Consider the following 12,930-nt stretch of genomic DNA (forward strand, 5'->3'; position numbering starts at 1 on the left):
CACTTTTTTTAATGTGATATTTGTATTTGACGAAATTTTTATTTTTTTTTCTATATTTTGTGCTACCAGTGATTTAAATAAAAAATTTTGAATAGTTTAATGACTTAAATAAAAATTATCAAATAATTTAATGACTGTTTCGTAACTTTTTGAATTTGACCGACCAAGACAGAAATTTACAATTTTGTGACCTTAAAGTGTAGTTTACCCTACTGTTTTTTTATTCCGCTTTGGTATTTAAACTATCATTTTTGTCTTAATTTACTCAAAAATAAAAATTTACCAATAAAAATATGACATGTCACATATTATTATTTAACATCATTAATTTTAAAGAAATGAGCTGAAAATGATATATTTAAGAAAGTAGAACATTTTTTTTTACGAAATTAGGACATGAATAACGCCTCTAATAAATCAAATAAGATAAAAAAAAGTTTTTTTAATGAAAATTTAAATTATCAAATTTCTTCTACGAATTAATTAAATTAAATGTGATGAGATGAATGTTTTTAAGATAAAGATCAATGGTCGAATTAATCAAATCATCAATTCGTTGATTTGATTAATTCAATTAAAAATAATTAAAAAATTAAATATAAAAAAATAATTTAATTAATTTTTTAACTCGATCAACCTGTCTGTATTAATTTTTAATTAAATCAATTTAATATTATTCTTCAGACTAATTGTTCGACCAATTTTCAGTTAAACGGGTCGATTCGAACCGATACAAACATCATGCTGGGAATCTCATTTTCTTTCACGAATTTAATTTCTAAATCGAATCCCATGACAGAAAATGATGTTCCTTCATTTTCGGAAACTATTTTCCTGGGATTCTTGGGCTGATCGACCAGGACAAATCCATTAACGATGTTTTATGGACATTAGTGGACACGACCACTTAATGTTCATACAACAATGTTCTGTTTGGCCTTTTACTCGTCAATCTCATAGTCTTTCCCTTTCAAACTTAATGAAAATTATACGGCATTGTCGATAATGAAAATTAATATATTTTAATTGGATTTGGGCTAATTAATAGCCCAAATTACTTTCAATCAACACCAGAAAATCAAAATCAGAAGCGAAAAAAAAGAAAGGAAAACCATCGTTTTCATCTCCCTCTTTACTGGTCTTAACAAGGAATCATCCTTTTCAAGAATTTTGAAATTTTTTTTCATGTTGAAAATGATGTGCTTTTGGATCTAAGTTGATTTGATTCATTGTTTGCTTGTGATTGTATTTGGGTTTTTATCGAATTGGTCGTGATCTCTTTTTTTTTTTCTGAAAATTTTGATTTGGGTGGTTGAAGAAAAAAAAAAGTTGGGGGGATCCAATCTGTTTGTGAAAATTCCTGTGTGAAAAATCGAAAACCATGGCGAGAGGTAGAGGAGATAAAGAAGATGCTGAGAAGTACACTGGTTTGCTTAAACTAGTTCAAGTTCTGTCATTTTTGGTTGTCTTCGTCGCTGGAATCATCATCGGATTAGCCACCAGTGCTCATATAAATACTTATTTCTCTTCTCAAGCACAACTTTTTTCAACTTCGACGGTCACTTCATTTCAAGTATCGAGCAACAAAGCCAACTGCAATCAAACTCAAGCCCCATGCCCAGAGATTGATTACCTTTCAATGGATGCTTTTATTCATCCAATGAATTTAACACATAAATTATCAGATGGTGAGTTGTTGTGGAGAGCTTCAATGATGCCTTATAAAAAAGAATACCCATTTCCAAGGGTACCAAAGGTGGCTTTCATGTTCCTTACTAGAGGTCCTTTGCCTTTCATGCCATTATGGGAGAGGTTCTTTAAAGACCATGAAATTTTTTTCTCTATTTATCTACATACACGTCCTGATTATTACCTTAATGTCTCTACTAGCTCTCCTTTCTATGGAAGACAGATCCCTAGTCAGGTACTTTTTCAAAGTTTTCATTTTCATCCCTAGTTCATTTTTATGTTCATTTTACTGCATCATGGTTTTGATTGATGGATTCTTGAGTTTTGTTGGTAAACATTGAAGAACTCTAGCCGTGTGCTTGATTGAAACTTAGGGAAATTGTCTTTTTGTTAAATATCGAAGGACCAATGAATTAGTCTTAACTGGAACTTAGGGAAACTTAGGCAGCTTACATTGTTGGGAAGATAGTCAAGAATTCTGAAAGAATTAGTTTTCATGAAGCGTAGAACTTACATGAAGGGTACCTTTGTCATAAAAAGACCTAATGAATTATTCTTCATTGAAACTTAGGGAAACTGATGGAGATAGGGGAAATGATATTATTGTGAGGGATAATCACGAACCTTAAAAGGATTAGTCTTCTTAGACTGTAAAATGGACATAAAAGCTACCTTGGTCATACAAAAAAACCAATGAATTGATACCCAAAGTTGAGTGTTCCTTCCTTTCACCAATAAACTTGGAATATTATGCTATTTACATGGTAGAGGCAACTCAATATTGTTAGAGAACCATGAGGGGCTAGGAGATTCAATTATTGTTGTTGGTAAGAGGTGTTCCTTGGGATTTTAGATGGAATTTTGATGCTTTTTAGGGAGTTGTTGAGATTTAAACAATGGTTAAATGCCATGCATAATAAAGACTGAAGATGTTGTAAGGATTATAAAGCTATCTACATATTCCATAACGTTTTTTTTATTCTATAGAAACTATTAAAATACACAAGTGTTATTCCTTTCCTACATCTTCAAAGTAAAAAAATTTAAAAGTTTTACTTCCATTTTATTTTCAGATGTACTTGAACCTGTTTGTTTATTGCAAATATAAACCTCTAGAGCTAGTTTAAGAGTTTGGATGCGGAAATATGCTTTGGAGTGGTAAAAGTACCATGGAGGCCCTTGTATTGAGAGTCAGATTGCATATTGCCCCTTCTACTCAAAAAATGGGCAAATTAGTTCCTGTACGTAAGGTCAAAGAGCAAGCTAGTCTTTCTGTTAAAAATTACATCTAGTTTTACTGTTAAAAACTAGTTCTTATATGTCAGCGTAAGGTATACGTGATATGCCAAATGCAACAGTCTGGTTATTTTGTCAGCCATATCAATTTTTAACAATAGAAATGAATGAAATTTTTAATTGAAAGAACCCATTTTCTCTTTGATCTCACTTACAAGGATTGATTTAGCTATTTTTTAAGTAAAGAGGGCAAAATGCAATTTGACTCTTAATACATGGGTCTCCATGATACTTTTATCCCTTTGGAGTTTGTTGTAAATATTTCATGATCTGTCATGTTCAAACTTCCTAGTAAGGTCTATCAAAATCTTTAAACCTTTGTCATGAAACAAGAAAAATCCTTTTTATTCTTTCAAAACATAATATAGGGGATGAACTTAATAGCCTCTTCTAATTGTATATAAGGTGACATAGGGCCTCCCATGTTGGGCATTTGAGACTACCTTATCGAATTGAATTGGCCGATTTTCGTTAATTCTTAATTTTCTTGGTGTTTCATGGCCTTTCATGTTTTTTGGTCAATCTTCACTCTCCTTTTCTTCCCTTCTTTCTTTTTTTTTCTCATCTCATCCCTATTCCATCCTCTCATTGCCAAAGCTTATGCCCTTTCTTAATTTCTTCTGCCATGGTGATGGGAAACAAAGGAGTAAAACTCAATGTAAACATGAACATAGTGTATTTATTCCACTGGTTAAAGCATGTAGCATCACATCGGGCAAAAGTATCATAGAGGCCCTTGTATTGGAGTCGGATTTTATTTTGCCCCCTTAAAAAAGGGCTAATTAGTACTTGTGCGTTAAATAAAAAAGCTAACTGGTCCTCCTGTTAAAAATTTCATCCATTTCTATTATTAATCAATCCCTATTTGTCAAAATGAGGTATGCTGCTTGTAACTGTTTGGTTATTCTGTTAGCCATACCAATTTTTAACAGCAAAAATGGCAGTTTACTCTTTAATCTAATGTACATGGATTAACTTGCTCATATTTTAGTAAAAGGGTACAATGCTATCGAACTCCTAGTACAAAGGCTCCTTGATACTTTTACCCATCATCCTAATGTAACTTTTTATTCCTAGGTCAAGGAAGGTATAACTATCTGTTCTTACCTGCACTGACATATGACCATATGACATGATTGCTTTCTAACCATGTATTTGTTATCTTCTTAGGCCACTTGTTTCTATTCAACTGCCTCTGTTTTTTTTCTTGAACAACTGTTTTTGCTGCCGTATTATTGTTAGGAAGTAATGTTTTTGGTTGATCAAAGGGATATAACTATTTATTTATTTGATGTGCCGATTTTCTTTTGTTTAGCGTGTGGAATGGGGGTCCTTTCTACTTGCCGATGCAGAGAGGCGGTTACTAGCCAATGCACTGCTCGACTTCTCAAACGAGCGATTTATTCTTCTTTCCGAGAGCTGCATCCCAGTCTATAACTTCCCAACTGTCTACAAGTATCTCATTGGTTCTACCTACAGTTTCGTTGAATCATACGATGATCCAACCCGCTATGGTCGTGGTCGGTACAACCGTAAGATGCTTCCTCACATTAAGCTCTATCAATGGCGAAAAGGATCCCAATGGTTCGAGATGCAACGTTCAGTTGCAACATACATTGTCTCAGACGCCAAGTACTACAACCTTTTCAAGAAGTATTGTAAGCCTGCATGCTATCCTGATGAGCATTACATTCCAACTTACCTGAACATGTTCCACGGATCATTGAATGCAAATCGGACCATAACCTGGGTCGATTGGTCAATGGGAGGCCCTCATCCAGCAAAATATGAGGGAGTTAATGTCACAGAAGGTTTTATACAATCCATAAGGAATAACGGAACGCTTTGTTCGTATAACGATGAGCTAACATCGGTATGTTATCTCTTTGCTCGAAAATTTGCTCCGAGTGCATTGGAGCCTTTGCTCAACCTCAGCTCGACTGTGATGAACTTTTGAGAGATTAAATCAGGCAATGGTTGAAATTCCTTTCCTCCCCATTGAGTAATCATTTAATTTTTTGGGGGAAGTTTCCAGATTTTTACAGGCTCCTACCATTGTTATCCAATTTTTTATCTCTAACTTTGGTTCTTATGTACAGATAGGTTCAGGACACAAAATTGCTTTGTTGCAAAAATTTTGAAGGATAATAGATGAGTTGTATCTTTTGATTTTGCACAAATGGTCCCAACTGATTACAAAAATTACAAAATCCCAATGTGTTTCCCTTGAAAAATATGCTTTCATGGGGGTATAATTTGAGAGCTGCCATTGACAATGTTGTTTCTTGTGATTGAAGCATGATCATAAATAGCAGTAATGTCAACAAATGTTTCTAACCATCAACCATAAATCTTGAAAATTATCTTACAAGTGACGATACAAAAATCCAACAACTGGAAATAAACAATCTCGAGCTTTTTCGGATCATTTGGGAAGAGACAACTTGAACCATGCAATAATCTAGTCAGCAACATATCAAAATTGCAAGGTTCCAGTGTACAAGCATCTCAGACGAGAGGCTTTTTCGATCTCTGTTACCCTTTGATTCAAGGGGAAAAATGTGCAGAAACTTCGTTAGTAGTTGGACTGAAATCTACTTAAAACCAGAAACAGATGCAGCAGAATTGTTTTCAAAGCCTCCAGGGACAAATACAGGAAGTTGGTTCGAGACCGAGTCCCTTTTGAATCTAGATTCTCGAGGCAAGTTCAGACCTACTCTTTCTTGAGCTTCCCTCAAACCAGAACCCTTATCGTTTCTCAAACTATCCCTAACAGGAACACTCGAAAGTGGGCCGCCAAAGAAAATAGAGTCTCCTGTATACAGTAGCTTCTCTACCTGTTGTGCTGGACCCCTTGCTTGCAAAGACAACTCCTGCTGCGGAAAACCAACCCTTCTACCCTGCATGCTAGTTTCACCACTAGAATTTGGCAAACCCGTTTGTATAGACGATCTATTCCGAGCATCAGTTGCAGAAACGGGGACTGATACGTACCTACCAGCGTCTTGATCCCATACAACTGAAGTCCTTTTGACGTCTCTAAGAAGAGAAGCAGCAGGAGCAGAAAGCAACAATGGATCAACGGTTGCACCCCTATGCATTACCCTATCATCAGGAACTGACGGACCAGGTCTGATGGGATTGTTGATAACAGGAAATGAAGGATTAGACATAAAGGTACGATCTGGAATGGCAGGAGCTGAGGTAGCTATATTAAAACGACCACCTTGAGTTTGAGGTAATGGGCTAAGTGAGACCGACTCGTGAATATGGCTTGGACTGCTGAAGCTACTTATGCTTTGAGTTCCTGTCTCGTACTCATCACGGCTACCTTGACTCGGAGGAAAAGAGTTTCCTAGTGGCGATAATCGCTGGTCATGCTTTACCTCTTTATTTAAACCCGTATCTGTGCTAACACTACTTCTAATGCTCATGTTGCCACTGGAACTATGTTCAGGATCTCCCATACGACGATTATCAACAGGCCGTAGAACAGATGAGGATGCTCTTGCTCTGGCTGCTGCTCTCATAGCATCAGTAGAATCTAACTTTGCCAGCTTCCACGCACTAATACGAACCGGCCTTTTAGGCCCCTTATTTTCTCTTTCTGCAAAACCAGCTGCATCCGGGTCAACAGTCGAAGGAAGCATTCCAGGCTCCAAATGAGGCACAACTTCATCCTGATGTATCCACGTCCAACAGAGGTTTAAAATCATTAGTTTTATATTCTCAAAAAACAAAATCATCAATTTTATGGGTAAAAATATCGTAGAGACCCTTGTACTAGGTGTCATATTGCATTTAGCCCCCTTTACTAAAAAAATGAGTAATTTAGTCCATGTACATTAGATCCTTTTTGTTAATATTTTCATCCATTTTTACTGTTAAAAACTGGCATGACTGAAAGAATAACCAAACAGTAACACGCAATGTGCCACATGTACCTCATGCTAACGTACAAGGGCCAGTTTATAACAGTAGAAATGGATGAAATTTTTAATAGGAGGATCGATTTACTATTTGATCTAAGGTACAGGAGCGACTTTGCTCATTTTTTAAGTGGAGAGGGTAAAATACAATCCCACTCCTAGTACAAGGGCCTTCATAATACTTTTACCCTGTTTTATACTAAAAAAATACGCATCAACTGGAGAACATAGATTCAAAAGGCAACATGCAGGATTAATTACCTGATAATCCACAAAAACTCTAGGAGGGGTACACCATGCCCCCTTGTACTGTAGGCCAAGCGAACTTCCACCACTCATGCCGGTTGTAGCTGATCCAGACGGAGAGTACACCACATTGGGCAGCTCCTCATCCACGGATGCTCCAGCAGGCGCTTCACTCATCGCTCTCATTGCCACAACATATTCATAGGTTGTAATGCCCTGATTCCATGTAAATGTCAAAAGGGTTGCCACAAAAATTGCCTTAGTGCTTGCTCATATGACAACTCTATTTACCTTATTCAGTATATCTGGTTACCAAAATGTACAAAACTCAAAATTACAGCAATTCTAGCTATAAATGTGAATATCTTCAAATTTCATCATCTTATAGCTAGAAACTAGCTCACCATAAAAGAACAATAATGCTTCATTTCTAGGAAACTAACCTTTCTAATTAGAATAATGTGGAAGAAGAAAAGTTCACCCAGAGGTACACAAGCCAGGACAGAAACTGCAGTACATACGGCCTACAAAATTTTTGGATCCAGTTAGTTTTGGAAATGGATCCAAAAATTACAAAAACACAAATTACACATCATCTTCAAAGCATTTAGTAAGGGAATGTACCACTACTGTTGCAAATGGAGCCCGAGAAAAACCATTTCCAAGCCTATCAATAATCTCAGTCTCCATGCCCTTCTTGTTAACAAAGCAACGAACCAGGACAGCAATACCGACACCGGCTTCCATAACTAACTGAACGATTTAGAGGGGAGGTGGGATTGAGGGAGAGAAGCATCATCATGAATTGGGAAGTACAATTTTTATATAACAAACAACCAACTAGAAAACATACCCAAACAATACTGACGGCCATAAGAGAGATGAATGTAACATAATTTTTGTGTCCTACACAATTGTTTAACCACTGCAGCCACATATGAGATGGAGATTAATTTCCACATACAAATAAACAGCATATTCCACAAACAATTATGACTAAAGAACACGAAACAAGATGAAAATAGTTACCCGGCAGTGATGATCAAAACCATCAACACATTTATCACAGCTTCTACAATGTTTACTAAACTTGCGCACCTGCATTGTGGAGATCATTCAGAAGTGAGAAAGAAAGCCATACGCCATATTAAGGTACTGCCAACCTTTCAAATCCTGATCAGCAAAATGTTTGTATATAACATTCAAGTGATCCCATACAATTTCATTGGTTTTAATTATTGGAATCCATATATTCGGTTAACGTTGTTCAATTTTCTTCAATCTGCATTACTTTCACTGTTGCCTTAGACCACATCTGGCAGTAGCATTGACAGATGCAAACATAAGTCATAGCCAGTAGTCACATGGACTTGCAAGGGATGATAAGATTGGTGCTAAGCATGTCATATGAAAATCCAGGGAGTAGTGAAGAAAACATAGTAGAAAAATAGCGGACTAGAGGTGATGCAGGCCGGACAAGGTATACATCATCTATCATGAAAATGACTGAGGCAGCTTGAAGTGTTGGAGATGGAAACTCAAAATAGTTATGACAAAAAAAACTATGAACATGCTAATGAAAAAGTAGTGTATTTTTCCCTTTATTTGATCTCGGGAACATTAATTCTGACTCAATAATTTTATCAAGCATGTTACCCTACCCTCGTAATTGCATTAGAACAAAGATAATAAAAGCAAGTTTCCAAATTTATTGCAGGAAATGTTAAGGACACCATGGACATAAAATTACTAAAAATGATGAAAATTAAAGCTGATATAACATAATAAAAAGGGTAGCCAAATAGGTTCCAGAATACCTCAGCCTTGCACAACGTACAATACAAAGCGTCTTCACTGCCTTGCTCAGCAGCCGCTTCCTGCTTGCGACAATCTTCATGGACAAATAAAGCACAAAAGATTCCTCCAATGCAACAAGATTTCCTGCTTGTATACTCTGTCGGAGCGTCTATTGTTCCAGGATCTCCCACCGAACCTTTCATACTTGAGTTCGGTGCTGCCCTGGAACTTCTAGAAACTGTTGATGGCGATGAATGCAGTCCACTGCCAAACTCATCGTATTTTCTAGGTAAATCCTTCACTGATAACCCATGCTTTTCAAATTTGTTTGATCCACCAATAAACTTTGACATGATACCAGGATCAGCAGGGTTAATTGCAGTACATCGAACATAAAGTATAAAAACTAGGAGTGCCTGCATTGCAATCAAAAGAACAATGGCAGTGACATAAGACTCAATGGTTATGGTTGTGGATTGGTAAAAGTACCATGGAGGCCCTTGTACTAGGAGTCGGATTGCATTTTGCTCCCTTTACTCAAAAAATGAGCAAATTAGTCCTCATATGTTAAAAGCAGAGAGCAAATTGGTCATTCTATTAAAATTTTCATCCATTTCCACTGTTAAAAACTAGTCTTTGTACATCAACATGAGGTACACGATACGTGCCATGTGTAACTGTCTTGTTATTCCATCAGTCACACCAGTTTTTAACAGTAGAACTGGATGAAAATTTTAATTGAAAGGATTGATTTGCTCTTTGATCTAACGTACAAGGACTAATTTGCTTATTTTTTTAGTAGAGGGGGCAAATGCAATCTGATTCCTATTACAGGGGCCTGTATGGTACTTTTACCGTTGTAGTTTACTTTATGCAGATTGAAAGCAAAAATTATTGTTGCCAAAAATTATTTGTACTTAGATCTTAGCATGGAAGCAGAGGCATTAAAGGTTTTCTAAATTGAAATCTGCATAGGTCTTTCATGCAAAAAAATAAGAAATAAAGGATTTTTTGTAGCCCTAATATAAATATAACAAATGAAATTCACATACCACCAGTGAGTAATTTCCAACCAGAACATATTCCCAAATGCGCCCTCCAACGAAAGGAGCGAAGAAAGCATAAAATGCAACCACTAACAAGCAGAACACAGTAATTGCAACAACCTATCAAGAAAAAAAGAGGTTATCAACTTCAAGCAAATATAATTATATGAAAGTAATCAGAAAGAGTTATTTATAGGTGCCATTTGCATGTGATTGCAATACAAAGGTTATCACACACACACATGAAAAGACATAGATTATTTAATACATATAGATTTGAATTTTTAAAGAAGTTAAAGCATGAAGATCATCTCAAAACCCAATGAATGACTTCATCCTAGAAGACTGTTAATCATTGAGTACCGTACTGGTCAGACCTATGGATTAGAATCAGACAAATAGTTCAATACCCCCAAGGGATTTTTTTTTTATATACCAATGAAGCCTCCCTCCAAGATTTATCTATTTTAAACCTAAAAAACATGTTTACCTCTGAACCTCTAGGATAGTGACACTTGTTTTACCAAACATGTGCCTTAATTTGTCTTCTTCTTACTCTGATCAGTGTGATTGGATAAAACTATTGAAGTGTACCCAACTCAGATACTTGTTTAATAAACATGTTGTGAAAGTTGAAAGTAACTGACAGAAAGTAGGATTAGTTTGAGAATCAAACATGGATTGAACCTTATTCTTATCCTCTCAGATTAGGCTTAGAGATGACGTTCACAATAAACCACCAAGACATGTAGAACTTTTCAAAATGGAGATACCCCAACAGTCATTCTCAAGGTGCTGTATACAGCTTCCCCTCCTAAAGTTTCTTACTCCATAAATTGAAGTATGCGTAATTCAGAGATGGCCCCCCTTCACCAATTTAACATATAGAGAGGTAAAGTACCATGGAGGCCCCTGTACTAGGAGTCAGATTGCATTTTGCCTCGACTCAAAAAATGGGCAAATTTGTCACCATACGTTAGATCAAAAGGCAAATTGGTTTGTTCTGTTAAAAATTTTCATCCATTTGTACAGTTAAAAACTAGCATAGCTGACAAAATAACCAAACAGTGACACGTGGCATGCAACGTGTGCCTCATGCTGACTTACATGGACCAATTTTTGACAATAGAAATAGATGAAACTTTTAATAGAAGGATCAATTTGCTCTTTGATCAAACATAGAAGAACTAATTTACCCATTTTTTGTGTAGAGAGGGCAAAAATGCAATCTGACTCCTAGTACAAGAGCCTCCATTGCAGTTCTACCTATATGGAGACAGATTTCGAGAAGCAAGAAAAAGTTTGGAACCATTTGGTGGCCCAACCACATTTTAGTCGTTCCAAAACCAGCTTTAAAAACTAATGTTCCTAATAAACCGAACCTTTTTTTACCCTCGACCAGATCAACTCTTCATGAGGATATTCTTCGAAAATCAACTCTAGCTAGCAACAGAACTCAACAATGCAGATGGCTTCTCAGGTATGAAGAAAAAAAGGAAACATTTCTTCTACTTTTTCTTAAGCATTATCCTCTAATTCAAGAACTGTAGAATCCAGAATTTTCAGTTTGAATAATAATGAGAATAGTTTTATTCTTTCCTCATCCATACAATTAATAACTAGAACATTACTAAAACTGAATGAACCGTACTGAACTACAAAAACATGGACTTTGAATTCATAAAAATCGAACCCTCCTCAGTCTATTAGTTCAAAATTACAGTACTACACAGTACAAAGAGCTATGCTAACCCATCAGGTTGAAGAAAGTCAATGCTAATTCAACATGCAAGAAACAATAATTACACTTAAAAAAGCATATTTCAACACTAAATTTCATCACTAAATAGGATGAAAATAATTAAATCGAGAGCAACCCACATGAAATTCAGCAGCAAACAGCTAAGAACTAAAAACCCAATGAGCAAACATGGATCAAATAGAAATTTTAAGCATATTTTTGCATCAAAAAGCGAAAAAAAAAAGACCCATTACCTGAAAGGTATGAGCAGGTAATTGCCATCCATGCTTCCTCATCATAAATACCCTGCAAAATTAACACCTACCCAGAAAACCGAAAACCCTAACTACAAAAAACAAATAACCTAGTGACAAACTCCCATTAAAAAAAAGGCTTTGGAAGAAGCAAAGAGAAAGAAATGGGTTTCCCTCTTTGAAACCCAAACACCAAATTAAAAACCCAGAAAAATAAAATTAATGTTAGTAATGTGTTAGCAGTGGGAAGTCAAAGTTAGTATGTGAAAATCAGATGAAAGCCATAAGAGGGAAAACATTTAGGGAGAAAGGGTCATGAGATAGAACAAGAGTGAAGAAAAAGTAGAGAATGTGAAAAACTGTTGGAAAAATAAAATTTATAAAAAAAAAGCAGAAATTGACAAAAGAGAAAATCGTTGATACAAAAAGAAAGGGGAGAGAAAATCTGCAGACTTGGGTAATAAAACCGAAATCAATTTTTTTCTTAACTTTTCCCCATTTTAATAAAATTAAAAAATATTCCATTTTCAGATAGAAATTATATATATTAAATCATATGTAATTTATGAAATTATTTTCAGAATTAGATTGTTTGAATTGGTTAAATCAAAATTAAAAATATATATTTAAAAAAAATTACATCATCAATTTTTTATTTGATTGATACAAACAATTTATTAAGTTTAATTAAAAATTTAAAAAGAAATTAATTCAATCAATCCGGTCAGTACCAATTAATTTTTTATTATAATTGTATTTACTGATTCTTACATTTATATAAATTTATCTCTCCTTTTTGAAGAAATATATAATTTTCTGTTAATTGAAAATATAGTTTTGCTTTATATATATTATATTATATTATAGGTTAATTGCCATAGTTTAAATTCTAAAATACTCTTCACATTTCAAAATATTTTAATTGAATTCTT

The 12,930-nt window shown here is 35.1% G+C and overlaps 2 protein-coding genes across 2 annotated transcripts; one reads left to right on the forward strand and one right to left on the reverse strand.

Moving 5' to 3' along the window:
• The first annotated feature begins 940 nt into the window (after positions 1–940).
• On the forward strand, positions 941–5,148 carry LOC107920501 (glycosyltransferase BC10). Its single transcript, XM_016850243.2, has 2 exons — positions 941–1,924; positions 4,301–5,148. Exons 1-2 carry the CDS (start codon positions 1,382–1,384, stop codon positions 4,940–4,942), a joined length of 1,185 nt encoding a protein of 394 aa, XP_016705732.1. The 5' UTR covers positions 941–1,381; the 3' UTR covers positions 4,943–5,148.
• Positions 5,149–5,254: 106 nt separating this feature from the next.
• On the reverse strand, positions 5,255–12,495 carry LOC107945940 (probable protein S-acyltransferase 19). Its single transcript, XM_016880108.2, has 9 exons — positions 11,999–12,495; positions 10,010–10,123; positions 8,978–9,373; positions 8,190–8,258; positions 8,014–8,085; positions 7,785–7,913; positions 7,604–7,684; positions 7,176–7,376; positions 5,255–6,665 (listed from the first exon to the last, which is right to left on the reverse strand). The coding sequence occupies exons 1-9, from the start codon at positions 12,041–12,043 to the stop codon at positions 5,580–5,582; spliced, it is 2,193 nt and encodes a 730-aa protein (XP_016735597.1). The 5' UTR covers positions 12,044–12,495; the 3' UTR covers positions 5,255–5,579.
• Between the last annotated feature and the right edge of the window lie 435 nt (positions 12,496–12,930).

The sequence above is a fragment of the Gossypium hirsutum genome, chromosome A07 (assembly GCF_007990345.1).
Source record: "Gossypium hirsutum isolate 1008001.06 chromosome A07, Gossypium_hirsutum_v2.1, whole genome shotgun sequence".
In the NCBI taxonomy this organism is placed as follows: Eukaryota; Viridiplantae; Streptophyta; class Magnoliopsida; order Malvales; family Malvaceae; genus Gossypium; species Gossypium hirsutum.

Bases quoted from the DNA above. Each gene is read 5' to 3' on its own strand.
- LOC107920501 (XM_016850243.2), top strand. From the start codon at position 1,382: ATGGCGAGAGGTAGAGGAGATAAAGAAGATGCTGAGAAGTACACTGGT. The intron at 1,925-4,300 runs GTACTTTTTCAA...TCTTTTGTTTAG, and splicing joins GAAGACAGATCCCTAGTCAG to CGTGTGGAATGGGGGTCCTT.
- LOC107945940 (XM_016880108.2), bottom strand. From the start codon at position 12,043: ATGATGAGGAAGCATGGATGGCAATTACCTGCTCATACCTTTCAG. The intron at 7,914-8,013 runs GTATGTTTTCTA...TAAATCGTTCAG, and splicing joins TGGCCGTCAGTATTGTTTGG to TTAGTTATGGAAGCCGGTGT. The intron at 7,377-7,603 runs GTTAGTTTCCTA...ACATGGAATCAG, and splicing joins ACATTATTCTAATTAGAAAG to GGCATTACAACCTATGAATA.